The sequence below is a fragment of the Macrotis lagotis genome, chromosome X (assembly GCF_037893015.1).
Source record: "Macrotis lagotis isolate mMagLag1 chromosome X, bilby.v1.9.chrom.fasta, whole genome shotgun sequence".
Taxonomy (NCBI): Eukaryota; Metazoa; Chordata; class Mammalia; order Peramelemorphia; family Peramelidae; genus Macrotis; species Macrotis lagotis.
In genome coordinates, this window is record NC_133666.1 from 115,508,874 (window position 1) to 115,528,740 (window position 19,867).

Sequence of the window (19,867 nt, forward strand, 5' to 3'; positions counted from 1 at the left end):
ACAACATTAGCTCATGGTTTTTAATCTCATATGGAATAGAAATTGAACCTCTTACATTTAATCTGATTCTGTTTCATATTTTCTTGAAACTTAAATGTCAAAAAGTTAGGCTATTATCTTCTCTAGGTGTTTTGGTGCTGTATATTATATACATTAAGAGACAAGGCTGTTAATAGAATTAGTTAACAGTTTTAGATTTTTCTATTAAGTAATTGCATGATTTTGGACTAGTTAACTTTTCTGAATTACCTGACCATGGTGCTCTCAAGGTCAAATGGAAAGTTAATGTAAACACATTTCATAAGTAATAAAGCATTAAACAAATATGAAGTGGTATTGAGCTTGGAGTTGAAATGGCTTTCATCTACTCTTTTAGATGTTTGTGCCTAATAAGCACATTAATTATTAATTCTTATAACATGTAATTAGTATTTTTTCAGACTTTAATTTGTTCTTGTATACCATAGGATCAGACCTTTCTCTGAAAGTGAGTTTAAAAGGTTAAGAATATGCAAAAAATTTTTCATTATATACCTATTAGAAACATAAGAACATGTGGCTCTGTGAGAATTTTTCCCACCACTATATTAGCATTAAATATATAGGCTTAGAGAGTTGCCTAAGGCAATTGTGCCCAATACCAACCACACAGGCAGTTTGTATGAGAGGCAGGTCTTGAACTCAGGGATGCTTGATTTTTGAGATTAACTATCTATTATGCCAAGTAGCTTCTTTATAAAGCTTAGGTATATAAAATATTCATATTTCCAGAAGAATAGATTTAAAATTTTTTAGTTATCAATGGTGAAAATGTTAAATTAGACTATTTTTCAGTAATAGTAAAAGTGTATATGTGTATACACATTGTATATGTATTTTCACTAATATATGGTCTCTGTGTGTAGTTATGCATGTTTATGTTGAAGAGTCTTTATATGCTCATACATGACAAGGAAGTTTGTAGTCCTCATATTACCTCAGGGCAATTTGGGTTAAGCCTCGTGTTCCTAGGTTAATGTTTCTAAATTATATCATTCAAAAGTGGGCCTACTTTAGAAGAACAGCTGGGTGGCCAGAAGAGAGTAGAATTGAGATTTTGTGTCAATATTGTGACTCTGTTTAGTTTCTGGGAAAGTTGTAATAAGTTGTAAATGGCTCATTAACTATATTGGAGGCCTCATAGCAGTGCTAATTTCCAATCGTGCTGGGTTTGCAATTTACATATTAAAAAATGATCACTCTGTGTGTTCAGGGACGAAGCTGATATCCAATTCAAGCATTACTCTAAACATTCCTATTTTTTGGTCCAGTTATTCCAATTGAAAGATGCTGATTTTACTGTCTCTGTATATGTGAATAATTCTCAGTGAAAATGTTAAAAGAAATCAGTTTGATTATAGTGGCAAAATGTCTTCATGGGGTTTTGACTCATTCTTAATTTTAAGTCCCAGGACAAAAAATATTTTTTTTTTCTAATGGAACTTCTTCTCATAACTATTTTCTTAATATCCTTTCAGTATTTGGGAAAGATGTGGCAGAGCTTTTAAGTATATTTTACAGGGAAACTTTACACAATTGCATGACCACTTTCATCATTGTAATATTAACTCATGCACATTACCTTTCCCCTCGTTTTTATATTCTAAAATTTTAAAGAGTAGCACAATGTTTCTCTAGATGTTGTTTAAGGTAGTGTGTCAAGATAGATGCCAAGATAACTAGTTAATACTACTTTTAAATCAGGCTTTTAATTAAAATGCTTATTTTTGTGCAAGAAAAGTACACATTAAACTGAATTTGGAAAGATTAGATTGGAATTGCCTCAAATTCAATTAAGCCACACTGCATGGACGTGCTGGGAATATAAATACAATTACTGTAAATTTGTACAAACTGATTTGTTGCATTATCTTGCTAATCTAACATACGGTACTTTTTGTGTCCATATTGCAGACGGCAACTCCAAACTAACATGGCAGTCAGACTGTGTGATGTGGCTTCTCTGCTTAGAAGTGGTTCGTGGGCAGCAGAGCCTTGGACTGGGGTCTGTGGGATTTTTCTTAAATTCTGTAGGCTATTTTTTTTTAGCATGTTGCAGTAGTGCTGAGGCCATACCAAACACTTGCCAATCTTTCATTTGATGAATACTATGTATGTATGTTTTTACATTTCAGCCCATTTTGTATGGCCCTGCTTAGGATTTTGAGCACATTGCAATTTTTAATATGGTGATAAATGTAGAATTAGAATCACACTTGTGTAATTTGTAATCTGAATTAGGTTTTGGTTGCAGATTCAAAGAAAAGAGTGTAAAGTTTTGAACAAAAAAGTTTTGGTATGGTCTGAATACTAAGTTACAGTAACTTGCATTCTGTTTCACTATGTATTTTTTTGGTTACTGAATTTTGAGGTTATTGATAAAACTTGATAGTTCAATACAAATTATTTTAAATTTTTTTTTTCTGGCTGAAATCATTTGCCTATTAACTGCTGAACAAGTTCTCATTCTGTGAACAGTTGTGTTGAGCCTATCAATGGAATATGCATTATTTGTAAAATATAGCACATTAGTATCATTTTATTCTGAGCAGATGGTTCTATAACTGAGAAATGCTGTAATTTTCAGCGTGCACAGCCTACTGCAGCTGTTCACTTGAATGTTGGCTTAGGATCTCATTCTTGCCACCTGAACATGAAAATAATTGTGCAATTAAGTACGGATTGTTTGTTGTCCTTGCTAAATTCTGCTAATTTCAATCAGTGAATACTTTATATTTTAAACACTTTCCCAGTGAGCTTTAGACACAATCTAACATTTGGGACCCAATAGTTCTTTCATATAAACTAATAGAAGAACAGCAGGTGGGTTTTTGTTTGTTTGTTTTTGTATAGTTATTTTTAAAAATTGGCCTTGGTAACTCTTTGAAGTTCATTAATTTGATAGGTGAAAGGAAAGGGTTAACTTACTTAAAAAGTAGGTCTTCATTTTTGGTTTTCTTTTGGGGGGGGATAGTTTGTAGAGAGTGTTTTGGGGACAGTTTGGAACGACATTGTTATGCAAAATTATTGATTAGGATTATGTAGAAACACACTTCTCAATTTATCAAATTTATTATATTTCATACTAAAAAGTACAACATCCATAATTACTTATAGTGGTGGTGGTAATGGTGGTGATGATGATGATGATGGTGGTGGTGGGGTAGTAGTAGTAGTAGTAGTAGTAGTAGTAGTAATAGTCCCTTCTCCCGAAGTGTTTCAGGTGCTTCTTAAATGTTTTATTTTTTTATTTTTTTTTTTCCTATCCTCAGTATTCCTGTGAAGGAAGTATATATAGAATAGACAAAAGAATTCCCTTCTTGGAGAAGAGATAACAAAGGTTTGGAGGTGCTGGCACTTAGAAGGAGCCAGGCTTTCAGTGTTGGTTTAATTATGTTATTATTGATTCTAGACCATGTTCAATGCTTCCTGCTTTAAGGCCAACTTGGATATGAGTGTTTTGCTTATTTATTGGAGTTCCCTTAAAAAAATTAAGTACTATAATTTAAAACTACTTTTATCTTTCCCTTATCAATTTTCCTTTCTCTTTCTCTTACTTTGATACTCTTCCCTTAATTCTGTTTCTGTTTCTTTTTCTTTTAATTCAGTTATCATTGCAAATTAAAATCCCCAGTAATTCAGAACTTCGTATTTTTTGAGGTTGTATCTCTCTGGAAACTAGAGATTTTATTGAATGTCTTTGGAGGGGGCCATGCTTGCAAAAAAAAAAAAGCTTTGGATTTTAAGAACCCTAAAACTTTAATTTGTTTTAGGGTGTCTAAATACCTTTTGGAGAATTTAAAACTGGATTGTTTCTTCACTGTATGAAAAGTTGCAGGTCTTGGATGCTTTGAATGCTTGACCTCATTAAATTTTGAGAATTCTTAATAGTCTGGGTCTCTATTGGCCAACATTGATAATTGTCTAGCACATTTGAAGTTTGTAGTTGCCTTTTACTCACATTTATCCTCTTTAAAAGTTGACTTATTTTCATTGTGTTGTTTTTTTGTTTTTGTGCATGTGTGAACTACAGTTTTCTTAGTATCAACCCCAAATGCCAACTTTAATTGTGTAGAGATTTTATTTTGACACTGTAGACCAGTTGACATTAGCTTGGTGGGTGAGAATTGTTAGGTGCTATTTTTTTTCCTTAACTCAAATTGTGGAAAGGGTTATTAGTTTAATAGAGTGGAAACAGTATTCCATACTTTTTTCCCCTAAACTTCCATTCAGATGCTATTCCACTGCCTAAAGTACTACGTTCATGAATTTTTTCCCCTTCCTTTCAACTCACAGGCAGGATAGTTACAGAACACTTGTCAATCAAAAACTTTTCAATATGTAACCAAAACAGTACATGTTGACAAAAATGTGCATTTATTTCCACTTTGATTTTTTAAGCTTATCCATGTTAGTGAATAAAAGTTAAAATTCTAAGGAGCACGTCCAATTCTTCATAAGCTAGGAGGTTTTTATAGCACCTTATACCACCTATCTGTGGTATGAGTTTTAAATTTGTGTGTTTAAGAATAACAAACTTGATCTGGAGTCCATGCAAGTCCCAGGTGAGTAGGGATATCTAAATAGATCCCAGAATGTGATAACGAATGTTTAATTTAGTAATTTGTTCTGATCTTAAATGCATGCACAGCAATACACATGTGTGTGTCGTAAGTAATGTGTAATGTTAAAAGTATATTTCCATAGCTGATGGGAAATTGTGGGTATTGTGGCTTTATTGTAATTTTTGACAGTACAAGTTGTGTTTAGTGACATGTCTTTAAATTCTTGGCTGGAATCTCATTTAATAGATTGTGAAATATGAATTCTGACATTTCTTATTTTCTGTTTTTAGCAGGTAATTGCTGCCATGGAAACACAACTGTCTAATGGGCCAACTTGTAATAACACAGCGAATGGTCCAACCACCATAAACAACAACTGCTCATCACCAGTTGACTCTGGGAACACAGAGGACAGCAAGACTAATTTAATAGTCAACTACCTTCCTCAGAACATGACACAGGAGGAGCTGAAAAGCCTCTTTGGGAGCATTGGTGAAATAGAGTCCTGTAAGCTTGTAAGAGACAAAATAACAGGTATGTAGTGATATAGCTAGTTTCCTATTAGAAGAGTATGTTTAGAAGTGGGAGGACATAGATTGATTTACTTGCTTGTAAATCATATCATTCTAAGAGTTTACACCATTTGGTTTTTTCCTTCTTAACAATAGCATCAAATTCAGCCAAGTGGCAATTGAACCACATGTTTATTAATTGGGTCTTAATATCATCCAGGATCAATGGTAAAAATATGATTTTGAAAAGGATAGAAGATGCTCTTTTGCCCAGATTTTCTTTTTTGAACTTACCAGGTTGGATATCTGCTTCAGAATCTCTGTTGTGGAATATGAAGGAGGACATGCTTGCTTTGTCACTCTTTTTTTTCCCCCTTTTTTATTTGTCCTTTCTTGAAGTTTCTACTATTCTAGTTTTTGGTAATGTATGGGCTAAAGCATGTAGAAACATTTATTTTGCTTTTGTGTAAAGTGATTGAACAATAAATATTAATTTGATTTGATTTGCATTTAGTTAGCTCTTAAGTTGTCACATTAAAAAACTGTTGCACTTAATTCTTGGAAAATACTGCATAAATGCTCTCATCTTAGACTTTATTTAGCAGGAACAGATGCAGCTGTATACTACTTCTGACTGGGGAAACGTAACATTCTTTGTATTTTTCACTGTATATTTTTGGATTCCATGTTTATTGTGGCTTCTTAGTAGTAACTGCCCTTTGCCTCCCTGAAGACATTACATTTTCTCCCTCCTTGACCCCCCCCCATCAATTTAGAAAGGGAAGTACAAGAGAGAGAAAAGGGTAGGAAAGGTAGAATTTTGCAAGTTATAAAGGAATTAACTTCTCTTTTCCTCTTGCTTAAATAAAGAACTGGTAAAACAAATTAGCCAGATTATTCTCCCTTAGCATTTTTTGGGGGGGATATTGTTTATGTATACAAGGTTATAGAGACTCAGAATACTAAGAGATTAAGTATGAGAAATAAACAAGGATGAAATCATGAACACACCCTTCCTTAAGATTTAATTCAGTTAACTTAATTTCTCTTCAAAACTTTTACCCGAACTATTATAAAGTTATGACAAAATATAATTTGTACTTTTGTATGTCTCTTTTCTTGTGTTCATGTTAACAAGGCAATCAAAATGTTGGCAAGTGGAAATAAGAATAAGAAATAGGGCAAGGACATAGAGTGTCTGAATCTACATCATATTTCAAATAAATGGAGAGTTAGTTCTCCTTTTCTTATTTTTCTTTCTTGATTACCTAGAAGAAAAAATATGAAGTAAGATATATTCACCAAACCATGTTTTCCTAATAGTCTCTGGCAAAACAAAAGGAAACCAAAATGAACGGTATGAATGGAAAAATAGAAAATCTGAACTTAATACCTGCCTTTAAAAAAAGACAACTAAGTTTCAAACCTCTGATACTCTCTCTTCCTTCCCACTGATCAGTTTGGATGCACATGAAAATACTGGCATTGCAGTTCTCATTCTGTACTCTTAGATTGCTTTTCAGAAGCTTTAGGAGTATTGTAAGTTGAAGACCAAGGATTGAACATATTCCCCCTTACTAGGATGTACATTATATAATAGTTGGAAGATGAAGAGGGTCATGAAAGCTGACTTTACACTTGTGCTTTGAGCCGTGATAAACTCTATGTATACACACACATTAGGACTCTAGAGAATCATGACCTTATTTCATGCTCTTGTAATGGGGTGAGTAAATACAGCATGGGAATGCAAATTGCTTATGTAGCATTTTGAACATTTCCTGTTTTATTAGTCTTTTTTCTTTAGGTCTGTTCTTTTATTTTGTTCTCCTTTTAGAGGTACATACAGGTCAGTTCACCTTGGAATCCTTTTTTGTGGGGGGGAGGGAGTGAGATATAGGTAAGTTGCAGAAATATTTAGGGACATTGGTAGGGGAAATTGTTCACAATTTATGAATATTGTGTAGAAATAATTAGGAAATTTTCTTTTACTTAACAACATTCCCTGTAGCATGGGAAGAGTTGACAACCTTTTTTCAATTTGTGAAGAAATTTGTTTCAGAGAGGGGAGGAAAAGGAGACATTTTTGATATTTATGTAGTTTAACTGACTTACGCTCCCTTCTCATTTTATCAATGTTATATATATTTTATTTGACGTTTTATTTCTCATAATTCTACATTAACCAAGACATTGAATCCTTCAAAATTTCAACAATATTCTATGTAGATTCAATATGTATTGTTTTCCAAGCTGTAAAACATTTGCTAGTTTAATAAATTTAGTCAATTAACTATCATTTTTCCAAGATTTATTCCAAAATACTAACAAATTACATTATACTGTTATTTATAATATCTATAATAGATTATATTACATTTAAATTGAGAACTACTGATAATAGCTTTTATTTACTTTGTATAGTGTTTATTTTATGCTCAGTGAGTTATCTTGGTCCTCATTAGGTAGGTACCATAATTATTATGATGTTACAAATGAGGACGCTGAGGCAAATAGAGGTTCACCAGAACAGAAAGAAATGCTGCCATTAGGAGTCAAAAGATATTTGGAAATTATCAGAATGATGATTTTTTTTCTTGTCTATTCAAGCCAGGTTTTTCTAAAAGAATGTAAGAACGGATAGAATTGGAGGTTATCTAGTTCAACCTATACTTTTGTAAAAATCTTTTTGATAGCATTAGCTATCTTAGGTGGATGACAAAATGAAGGGTAAGTCTCTCTCTCTGGAAGCAGTCCCATTCCATTTCTGATTAGATTCAGATTCCTTTTTATATTTGGACCAATGTCTGAAACTTCTACCATTTCTTCTGGTTTTCCCCTCTGGGGCCAAGCAGGAGAAATTTAATTTAATTTCCTTCCACTTGACATTCCTTAAAATAACTGAAGACTAGCTAGTATACTAGCTAGATACTACCTGTATCTACTTTTCCTCTCATGAGCAGAGCATTCTCATTCCTTTTTATGTCCTTGTCTTGAAGTTTTTATTATATTCTCTCGAGTTTTCTACAGTTTATCAATGGCCTTCCTAAGAGTTGAACTTAAAAAACACAAAAAAACAGGTTTATAAGTGATAGAGACAAAGAAACTTAGTCTCAAGTATAATTGAATCTTTTTCTTCATTAATCCTTAACTTTTGAATCACAATTTATGCTTATCCTGATCTTTGCTGGGCTGAAATAAACACTCTTGGAGTTGAATTCCCCTATCCATAGCTTGTTTCTGTCTTAGATTCTTTTGGAGCCAAAGGATCTTTAATTGTCTCAGTAATCACAGATGTTATATTTCATCCCTCTTTTAGACTTTTAAATGATTGTCTTGGTAGTTTCAGGTTCAAATATAAAGGATCCCAGTAACTGCATGGTAACATGGAAAATAATGGTTTCACATTATATGTGCCGTATTGTATTTTTAATTGCTTTGTTAAACATTTCTCAGTTACATTTTAACCTGATTCTCTAGCCCTTGGACAGCAATTTTGACACCTGTGAATTAAAAGAATTTAATTTGCTTTCCTGACTTCTGGAGGTATACCATTCCAACTGACTAGGCTAAAGCATATCTCATATTAGAAGCAAAGAGTTGTGACAGGACAACCATATCACATATGTGAAAACCTGATTTTCCATGTTTCAGATGTGAAAAAATAACCTCAGTTTCCCCCCATTCTTCCTATTCCCAATCCCAGTACTCCTAGTGTGTGTTATTTCTAACCAAATGAACACTAAAACATCATGCAGGTGGATAAATGGATATTTCAACTTTAAACTATTACCTGGAAGTTACAGATAAGAGTTTTCCATCCCTATACCCACTTAGTTTCCTGAGAAAGGAACTCCAGTAAACCAAGTTGATTAGTCAAACCAAAACTGGAAGAAGAGGATCTTGTGTTGATTTCTGTAATTTCCCCCCCAAAATATTGATGGTTAAAATCATTTATCATTCTTAGAATTTACTCTTGTTTTTATTTGGGGTACAGTTTCTTCCAGGATAGACTCTAATGTTTCAGTTTGTTCACAGCATTAGTATATATACAGATGATAATTCATAATTCATATCTTCCCAGTCTACTTGTTGACTCATCATCTATCTCATACTCCTTTGCTTAAGAGTATATCTAAAGGCTTTCCATCTAGACTGCCTTCTATTTTTCCTCGCTTTTGATAACTCTATCAGCTCTCCTGGGTTAAATTACTAATGTGCAGATGGTTTTCAGATCTATATATCTACTCCTTCACTCCCCTGTGTTTCAGTCTTACATTACCAATTGGACAATTCAAACTGGATGACTCAGAGGCACCTCAAACTCAAACTGTTTAAAGCAAAACTCATTAGTTTCCTTCCCAGCCTATTTCTTTTAAATTTCTGAAGAAGGTACTGCCAGTCTTTTAAATGATCAGTTTTGTTATCGTCATGCTTAATCCACAAATCAAATTTGATAAATCTTTCAATTTCTACCTGTATAACATATATCACATGCTACCATATCTCTTTATTCACATTACTGCTACCTTAATTAAGGCATATGTTTCTGGTATTGTGCCAGGTACTTTGCTAAGCATATGTACACAAATACAAAGAAAAATATCCTTTTCGTAAGGAATTTACTATTTATTAGATTTAACAAGTAAATACTATGATCATATGATTAATAAAAGATAAAATGAATTCAAATAAATAAAAGATAATTGAAGGGCATTAAAAGTTAAGATATCAGGTAAGTATAAGAAAACAGAACTGTGATAGGAAAAAAAGCATGGATTCTGTACTTTACTTTCCCTTTAACTAAAACTGGGTGACTGGACAAATCACCAAAATCTCATGTATATATTTGTAACATTTTGGTTTTAGAATAAAGTACCTCTAGATTCCTTACTAGTTCTGACGTTTTTTCTATATGTGAACTAAAGACAAAGGTTGACCAACTCTTGTAGAAAAATAGTAAAAAATTGTATAGGAGGTAGACACTATCCTTTTGGAGACCTCTTTTCTATTCTACTTAAGACTTGGTAAAGCTAAATAAGCCAGGCAGTTTATCTGCATTTAGTTTTAGAGTTATTACATCACTTAAGTGGCTTTGGCCCTGGTCTAAAACAGTGATTATAACTTCAGAAATAATAGAATACTAGAATTAGGTGCATCCTTTTGGACTATTTGATAATTATTGGATTTGTTCAATTCTGTACACAGTTAAGTAGGGATTCAAAAGTTTTTCATTAGAGATGAGAAATTTTTCACCTAGGTAATGGAGATTTTAAATATCACTGTTTTATTTCTGGCTCTATCATCAGCTTTTGAGATCTTAGACAAATTACTTAAGCTATTCATTTAAGTGATTTCAGTTTCCTCTGCAGAAAAAGGGAAAGAATCGAATTTGGAAGTTTTCTAAGGTTTCCAGTTCTGAATCTACAAATTCTATATCAACTATGTAAAATCTCTATAAAATATTTTAAGTAATAAAAGCAAAGTTTAATCTTTTGTGCTGTAATTAAAACTCATTTCCTCTTATTTTGTCTTTTTCCTTGTATTCTTCCCATTGAAAAGTTTTTAAAAATGCATTTTAATATGTTTAAAGCCCATAATTTTTCTTAGCCATCTTGAAACATTGCAGATAGAGTACACTTAAAAAAACATCTACTTTACTTTTCTGGGATGCTAATGATCTCTTTGGGAGCAATGTGATCATACCCTCATTCAACATAATCTTCAGATATATTTTTGGTAGGGATGGAGAAGTTATGGGGATAAGAAGTTATGGGGGAGAGTAATAATTGAGTGCCTTGTTTTAAAATAATTACACTTAAAGTTTTGCATGAATACATTTTGTAGTTACTTGAACAGTTTGAAAGAAACTGTCATTTGCTTAGTGATAAAATAAAATAGCCTTTGGATCACTTTTCTTTATAGAATAGTATGTGATATGCTGGAGGAGATGCATTATTTAGTTAAAACAAGGGTCCTGTAGAGTCAGGTCAGTTAAGGTAGATTTTTCTGAATTTCACCTGAATTGAAAGATTCTTTGGTCTAATTTTTTTCATTTAGGTATTTCATTTAAAGATATCCATAAGAATATTTTATAAAAATGGATATTTAATTAGAATTATTTGCATAATTGTTATTAAGAAATTGCATATGATATTATGCATTAGAAAGATAACTTGATCAAGCTTTCAGATTCACCAATTTCCTTTAAGAACTTTCCTATTATTAATCTAGTAGGTAGATTAATAAAATTTTTAGCCCTTAATTTTTTTTTATTAAAACTTAATCTCTTACTCAGTTCATAGTTAAAAGTTTTTAAAAGGTCAGTGATTTTTAACAATTGTATATTATTGTCAGCACATATGCATGTCAACTTTGTTAAAGAATCTTAATTCCAAACATAACTCATTGGCCCATTTTGTGACCTATTCAGAAAAATAAATAGCGGGAGTTAATTTCACATCTTGAGATGCTTGGCTGTTCACGTTTATAATTTACTACCCAATTTTATCCCTATGTTTGTCTCCCAAGTAGGATTGTCTGTTCATTGAGTCAGAGCTAATATTTTCCTTCCTTGTACCCCACTCCTGCTTTCTACTTTCAATTACTTTAGGGTGGGGTACTTTAAATAATAATAATACTTTAAATGTATTTAGTATTTTAGATGACTTCGTAATATTGTCTCACCAAATCCTACATATTGATAGTCAGGAAATATTTGGCTTATCAGTAGCTGAAGATAAATAAGGTACTTTGTTATGTCCCTGAGTTAAGGGCACAACTTGGTGGGACTGTGGATAGAACACCAGCCTTGGAATCAGGAGGACCCGAGTTCAAATTTGGACTCAGACAATTAATAGATACTTGCTATTAGAAGCTGTGAGACCCTGGGCACAAGTCACTTAATCCTGACTGTCTGACATCCAGGGCCTTCCCCACTCAATCCTGATCCATAACTGGCCATTGGACCTAGTGACCCAGAGGAGAATATGAAGTTGATGATTTAATAGAGCACCCCATCACTCAAATCCAGTACACTTGCTTGTCATGGCATCACCTCCCTGAGCCCATGGTCTTCTTCAAGAACAAAGGACAAACAACAACTTAGTTTGACTATTATTATTATGATTATAGCTGTTATATTTTATGAGCAGCTGTGAAGGATCATTGTCTTTACCTGCGAGGTAGATCTGTCCCTCTTTGTCCCTCTTAAGCTTCTCTCCCAAATAACTTTTCCATTTTTACTGTCCGGCATTTGGGTTGAAAAACACTGCTATTTTTTATTTATACTTTTTTAAAATATAACTCAGAATGGATATATGAAAATCAGCACAAATTACTAAGCAATATTGCAAATGGCTTAGTGCCAGAGTTGTAACTAGAATTTCATTGCAAACAAGGAAATCCTGTCTCTTCTTTTGCAGTTGTTTAGTCTTAGTTTCCAGCAGAGCACATACCATATCAGAGGTGTGACTTGAAATAAATAGGTTTACATGCATTCATTCATATATGTGTGCATATGTGCATGCCAAAGGAAGGGTGGAAGCCAATATTAACTGTTCTTAAGCTAGTCTCTCCAAAACTGATTTCCTATCTTTAAAATGCTTTTTGTAATGACTCCCAGGGATTTTGTGAAGCTCAAGTAGGTTAATGTGTATAACACATTTTGTAAAAATACTAAAATGATGTCTAAATGAAAATTGTTTTTGAGTGAGGGTGCTTAGCACCTCAGGTTAAGGGTTAAACTTACAGCTGACACTTGAGAATGAATACCTATTTCAGAGAAATTCAAATGAAAGGAGAGACATAATTCTGCATATCAAGATGCCTGCAAGGAAATCATCCCAACTTTCACAATTTGACAGAATTTAGGTGAATAATCCAAAATCAGTAACACAGATGTCTTAAAGTTGAGAGAAAAGATAGCCATGATCCTGTAACTCAAGAGTTTAAAAGAATAGACAATTTAAAAAACAGGGATTTTCTAAAATTATAATCATGAATCTGAAAGTCAGAAAGGGAAGTTGAGGTCTAAAGTGATTTGTAAGACTGAGCTCAGACTTTTATAAAAAAGTGAAAGTACTATGGGACAAATAAATAAAGATTATCATGAATTTATAAATCTTAAATCCATGATGCACTTTGGTGTCAAGGCAGGTATATTTTATATTTTATGATTTATATTTTATATTTTAGCCCAACAGAGACATTTAATAATCAACTCTGCAAAGTTGGAACATGTTGCCTCATGAGATTTTTTGATGGAGACTTAATAACTACTTGGAGATGCTTTCAAAAGAAATTTATACTTCAGCTAAGAATTGAACCAAGCATCCTTCTTAACACTTAATATCCTTCTATATAGCATTTGGTAATACTAAAATATAGTTGGTTAGATTAGTAAAATAAAAAAAGTAAAATAGTAAAATGAAATAAGAGAGATAAAAGAAAATAGGGGAATCCCAAGATATCTTAGGCAGATATAGGACAGCTAGATGGTGCAGTGGATAGGGCACTGGCCTTGGAATCAGGAGGATAGGAGTTTGAATCCAGTCTCTGACACTTCCTAGCTGTGGGACCCTCACATCCAGGACCTTTTCCAGTCCTTCTGATTCATATCTGGCCACTGAACCCAGATGGCTCTTAAGGAGCAAATGAGACCGTGACATTGTACAGCATCCCCCTCACTCAAATTTAGTTCATGTGCTTGTCATGGCATTACCTTCCTGAGCTCATGGTCTGATTCAAAAAGGAAGGATAAACATCATCATCATCATTATTATTATTAGACATATAGTTCAAATTATAAGTCAACATCTCATTTTAAGTATTTTGTAGAATATCAACTTAATATTTTAAATCACAAATTTAAAAATTTTTTTGATTAAAAGCAAAATTATTGTGTTAGTAATCCATGCCTCAGAAACATTAATAATGAGGTCTTTACTATATATACCAATCACTATTTTGTAATGCTTATAGCCAAAATATAAAAAGAAGGTCTTTGGTATTTGGTATCTCTGGTCATAACTAATTTAAATGAGTTATTGGTGAAGAATAAGGAAATCTGAGAAATATTTCAAAAGAAAAATAGGGTAATTTACAGGGATTGCCTTTCTCTATATGTGTGGACTGCATGTCAAAAGTATATGAGAAGGTAAAAATGATGATGACTGAAGTGTTAAATATGTGTTTATCATTAGATGTGACATAATGGTGACAATAGGGCACTTCCTATTTGTTCTTTGAATCATTAATTCATTTAAAATGTCTAAGTTCTTCCAGTACTTACCTGCCATGACTTGATGCAGTGAAACAATCAATTATTCCCTGGTTTTATTACAAGTAGTATGCTTTAAATTTTTACAGCATTTTAACATAGAATTCAATAGTTCCTAACTTTTTCTTCCATGGCTCCCTTTTGCAGTCTGTTAAAACCTATAGATTACTTCTTACAGTAATGTTTTTAAACACATAAAACATCAGGATGGAATGGAAACCAGTTTTATAATGATAGTTATCAAAATATTTTTTAAAACATTAGTTGAGGCAACAATGTGGCATGGTGGGATAGAGTCCTGACCCTGGAGTCAGTTGGACCTGAGTTCAGATTTGGCCATTGACACTTGATATTTTAACTTAGCTGTTATTTTCTCAAGCTACTCACTTAATAGTATTGCCTTGCCAAAAACAAAACAAAAAAAAAAACCCATTTACAGACTCAACCCTGATTAACTAAATTTCTTAATCTGTAAAATGAGTGGTAAAAGGAAATGGCAAATTCCTCCAGTACTTTTGCTAAAAATTGTAATCATGGGGAGTCAGATACAACTGAAACAAATCAAAAACAATAACAACAAAAAGACATTAAAAGAGACAGGTAGACAAGAAGTCAAAATCATAAGTTTAGTCTTGGAGGGGACTTTTTAAGATTTTGAGTCTTAATTCCTTTATTTTACAGATGAGGAAACTGAGGCATAGCAAGGTGCTAGATATTTTTTGCTAAGTTATACCGGGAATGAGGAGCTGGGACCAGATTAAAATTCGGTATTCTGACTCTACTGTTTTTCTTCTGGGTCTGATATGAGAATCTGCAACAGACTCTTCTTGTAATAGTTCAACCATTTACTTCTTTTGTTTCCCATTTATCTTGGTTTGCAAAGAAACAATGAACAGTAAGGATAAGCCTTGAATAAAAAAAATTAGAGATTCTTGCTAGTGGTACTAGTTGGGTGAGAAAGCCTCCTTATATAGAATGGTGGGTAGAATTCTGTACTTAAGAGTCCTTTCAGTAAGCTCTAGATTCAAATCCTATCTATGACATTTACTAGTTGTGTTACCTTGGCAAGTCAATCTTTTTGAACCTCAGTTTTATTATATTTAAAAGGAGGAAGACACTTGTAATACTTAAATTATGGGCCTAAACCAAAAAATGCTTTGCAGACCAGTGACCATATAATTCAATTCCCTCATTGTACAGGTGAATAAATTTAAGTCCAGGGAAATTATGGTTTGCCCAAAGTAAAAAAAAAAAAAATTGTCTTTGCTCCAATGAATGGATGCTAGGTTCCAAAGTAAAGATGTAATATGTTGGGCTGCAAGGGCAAAGGCATCACAGATTCCACATCAGTAATTCACATCAGCAAGATAACTTGTTTTCTAGGATACGGGGCCTTGAATAAGAAGACCTAAATGCAAACTTAACCAGTTAAGGCTTAACTAGTTGTTCAACCTTAGACAAATTATTTAACCTCACCTGCCTCAGTTTTCCCAGCTGTAAAATAGGGATAGTAATTGTACTTAACCTCCTGGAATTTTAAGAATCAAATAAGATTATGTACTTAGCATAGTGATTGGCATAGAGGTACTTAATAAATGCTTGTTTCTTTTACTTCTAAAGCTCATTAATTTGTATAAGGGTCAAATTCTATTCCAAATTTTCACTTGTTTTTCAGTTTGTTTTCTTCAAACTCTCAATTGATGGTATATAGATTTCTCCATCCTTTGATGGAACAAATAATACTAGAAGATCAATAGTACATAGAATAGGTGTTCCTAGGTAAAACAATACAGTTTTAGGTTACAGTTAAAGATTCTGTCAACAACTGTTACATTGCCTTGACTTGGAATTTGACCTATAACTTCTGTGATTTTTATTTCCTGTACAAAAATATCATGCTAGTTTATGAGGCTACCACAGAGAGAGGAGTGTTTTAAGAGAGCTGCATAAATCTGAGCTATTATTTGATTTATAATCACAAACAAAAACTCACAATTAGATTTATAGACCTTTAGTCTCCTGCCATCCCCTAATGTTCTGCTTCCAAAAATAAAATGAAAGAGGGACTATATAATTCTTATTTTTGAAGAGGTACAAAAATACTTGTTTAAGTACCTTCAATGTATACTAAAAGCTGCTTAAAAAGAATTCTTCTGGGTTTGTGGGGTTTTTTTTTTTTTTGAGGTTAACTAACTTATCCAAGATCACACAACTAGGTAATTATTGTGTCTAAGACTGGATTTGAACTCAGGTCCTTCTTACTCCAGGGACACAACAACATCAGTAATGTACATCTTTTGAGATTATAAATGCCTAAGCAGATGCTGGTCTGCATTGATAACTGGCAGTCTCTGCATTGGGATTTTCTGAAAGTGATGAAAACGGTTCTGATTCAAAAATTTCAACGACTTGGGTCAAGTAAATACAATAACTTCTTTCTATCGTAAACTGATATATTTCTTATGGGAGTGTCTTATTTTCTTATTTGATCTTGCCTAGCCCAACATACAATATTTTACAAAACATAAGAAATGGTTTCCTTTGGTTCAGTTAAACTGACATCAGTTCATTTCTCAAAGCTCTCTCATGTTCTTCGACGTTCTGCCAAGGAAATAGTTTAGAGGAAAAATTTGAGTTCTACATCATGAACATAATCAGCATACCTCAAACCATCAACATAACATGGTTTTTAAGTTAATATTTGGGGAAATGGGTGTTTTGGTTAGAGTATTTTTCTGGTGGAAAATTAATAGCAGTTCATTGATCAAGGAAAGGCTCAACCCCAGAGTAGGTTAAGATTTACATTCAAATTTAAGAAAATCTATGCCATGGATTAAGGGAGTTAAAATTCTTAGAGAGTTTGTGTTTGAACCCTGAGTAATACACAAGCCCTATGATTGTTCTCAAAACAGTTAATTCCATTCTTTTCCAGACCTTTTTCAGTTTTCTTCTTTCTCTGTACATTGTGGAACTCAGAATAACTTTTGCTGTTCTATCTTATGTTACTTTGAAAACTTTCCCCTTTCAACTTTTGTAATGATTCTTTTAAAAGGTCTGTTCTAATTCCAAATGTAAGTCATTTAACTTACTTTTGGGGGAGGGGAGAGGGACTGTCTTGAAGTTTTATTGACTGAAATTGAAAATTATGATTGTGAAAGGAAAAGCATTATTGTGACTCAAGCTCATTGGAGTATGAACCTGTAATGTCGGTTGTTCAGGAACCCTGCTAGTTTGGTTTAATGGGATGTATCATGAATTTGGCCACAGAAAATTAATGGTTTGGCATATTCAAAAGACTATCTAGTAGGATATAGAAGTATAATGATCTGTATGTGGAAAAAGTATACAGAGTAATTTCAGATTCTTTATGTATGGGCATATCACTTTATAGATTTGATACTCTTTCTTCATTTGAGTTTCTAATGTTGAGTGCCCGAGCCAACAATCAGACAGATACCTGACTTTTAGCAAGATGATTGATATAGTCAGGTTTACATGTCTTTCATTGCATAGAATAATAATGCACATATATATTGCCCATTCAGGTTATTTTCACTCCTAGGTTGATAACGTCTACTAGCATGATTGTCCAACACATATGTGAGTATTTTTACTTATAACTTGAACTCTGTGGGGTGACACTGTGATGTAGATTTGCTGTTTAATGTTATTTCCTTTGCCATTTAACTTAGAAAAATCATGTAAAAATATAATTAAAATGATTATCCCACTAATTATAGTGACTGGAGAAATACTCTAAATACTTAGGGTAACTAGGTTTGTCCTATGGTAAATAGAAAAACAGGTCTGAAATCAGGAAAGGCCGAGTTTCTATGTGATTTCAGATGCTGGGCATATCACTTAACCCTGTGTACCTCAGTTTCCTCATGGGTAAAATGAGCTGGAAATGGAAATGACAAACTACTTCTGTTTCTTTGCCAAGAGAACCCCAAGTGGGGACATGATCAGTCAACCACGATTGAATAACACCTATAGTTTTAGTTGTCATCAGTATTTGCTTGTATGAGTGAATTTCTTGAGATTGAAGTCTTAACATCAAATTGTCAGCGTGAGACTTTATTTTTCAGTTCTCAGTCAATCATTTAGAGTAAATGACTGTCTCAGATGCTAGTCTAAAGATCTTATAAAATTTTCAAATTATTTTTGTACTTATTTTTTCCCTCTGAATGTGGATGGTGTCCATAATAGACAACCATTTGAGGTCTAGGAACTGCTTAGAGGTGCTGCATCCATCATAGTTGATCAAGTCACATGTTGTTAATTGAACAATGATCTTTTAGGTTCTGTTCCCTTTGCTCAGCATCAGTTCATGTAATTCTTTACACGTTTCTCTAAAATTGAACCACTCACAATTTCTTGGAGAACAATAGTATTCCATGACATTCATATGCTTGTTTAGCCAGCCCTCAATTTCTAATTCTGTGCCACTACAAAAAGAACTGCTGTAAATATTTTTGAGCATGTGGGATTTTCCCAATTTTTTATGATTCCTTTTGGATATAGGTCTAGTTTTTTAGTATTGCTGGGTCAAATGATATGATCGGTTTTATTGCTCTTTGGTTATAGTGCTCTTCAGAAAGGTTGTATTATCATGTTCACAACTTCAGCGATAGTGGATCAATGTGCCAATCTTCCTACAACCTCTCCAATAATGATTGTTTTTTCCCTTTTAGTAATCTTAACCATTCTGATAGGTGTGAGGGTGATACCTTATAGTTGTTTTAATTTGCATTTCTTTAATCAATAATGATTTGGGTCATTTTCCATATGATTACATATAGCTTTAAATTCTTTGTTTGAAAATTGCCTGTTCATATCCTTTGATCATTTTTCTCTTGGAGAATGAGTTGTACCTTTATAAATTTGAGGCAGTCTCTCTATATTTTAAAAATGAGACCTTTATTGTAACTCCTTGCCATGAAAATGATTTCCCAGCTTTCTTTTTTCCTTCTAATCTAATTGGCTGCATAGATTTTATTTGTGTAAAACTTTTTAAATTTAATATAGACAAAATCATTCATTTTGCAGTTTATAATGTACTCTATTTCTCATTTGGTCATACATTTCTCTCCTTTCCATAGATCTGATAGAGTATTTCCTGGTATGAATTGGTTTAGTCTATGACCCTTTATGTCGAAATCGTACCCCCCCCCCATTTTGACCCTGTGTCTTTTGCCGTAGTATTTTACAGTTTTCCCAGCAGTTTTTGTTGAATAGTGAGTTTTTACCTCAGAAGCAAATGTCTTGGGTTCGTCAAACAATCAATTACTACAGTCATTTTCTATTGTATTTTTTTATACCTAATCTAACACATTGGTCATTTACTGTATTTCTTAGCTAATACCAGGCAGTTTTGATGACTGCCACTTAATATAGGTTTAGATCTGGTACAGCTAGACCACCTTCTTTTGCATTTTTATTTCATCCATTCTGTTAATGTTCTTGATCTT

General features: G+C 33.0%; 1 protein-coding gene across 11 annotated transcripts in view; it reads left to right on the forward strand.

Annotated features, from left to right (window-relative positions):
- Positions 1-19,867, forward strand: part of ELAVL2 (ELAV like RNA binding protein 2) — a 177,377-nt gene that overhangs the window by 86,273 nt on the left and 71,237 nt on the right. For 6 of the 11 annotated variants that reach the window (XM_074208735.1, XM_074208737.1, XM_074208736.1 and 3 more), the window contains 2 exons: positions 1,954-2,044; positions 4,895-5,138. In XM_074208735.1, the coding sequence (XP_074064836.1) occupies positions 1,973-2,044; positions 4,895-5,138 (316 nt within the window). In that variant the 5' untranslated portion in view covers positions 1,954-1,972. The remainder of the gene's footprint in view (positions 1-1,953; positions 2,045-4,894; positions 5,139-19,867) is intronic. The other 5 variants (XM_074208743.1, XM_074208742.1, XM_074208744.1 and 2 more) reach the window with 1 other exon arrangement.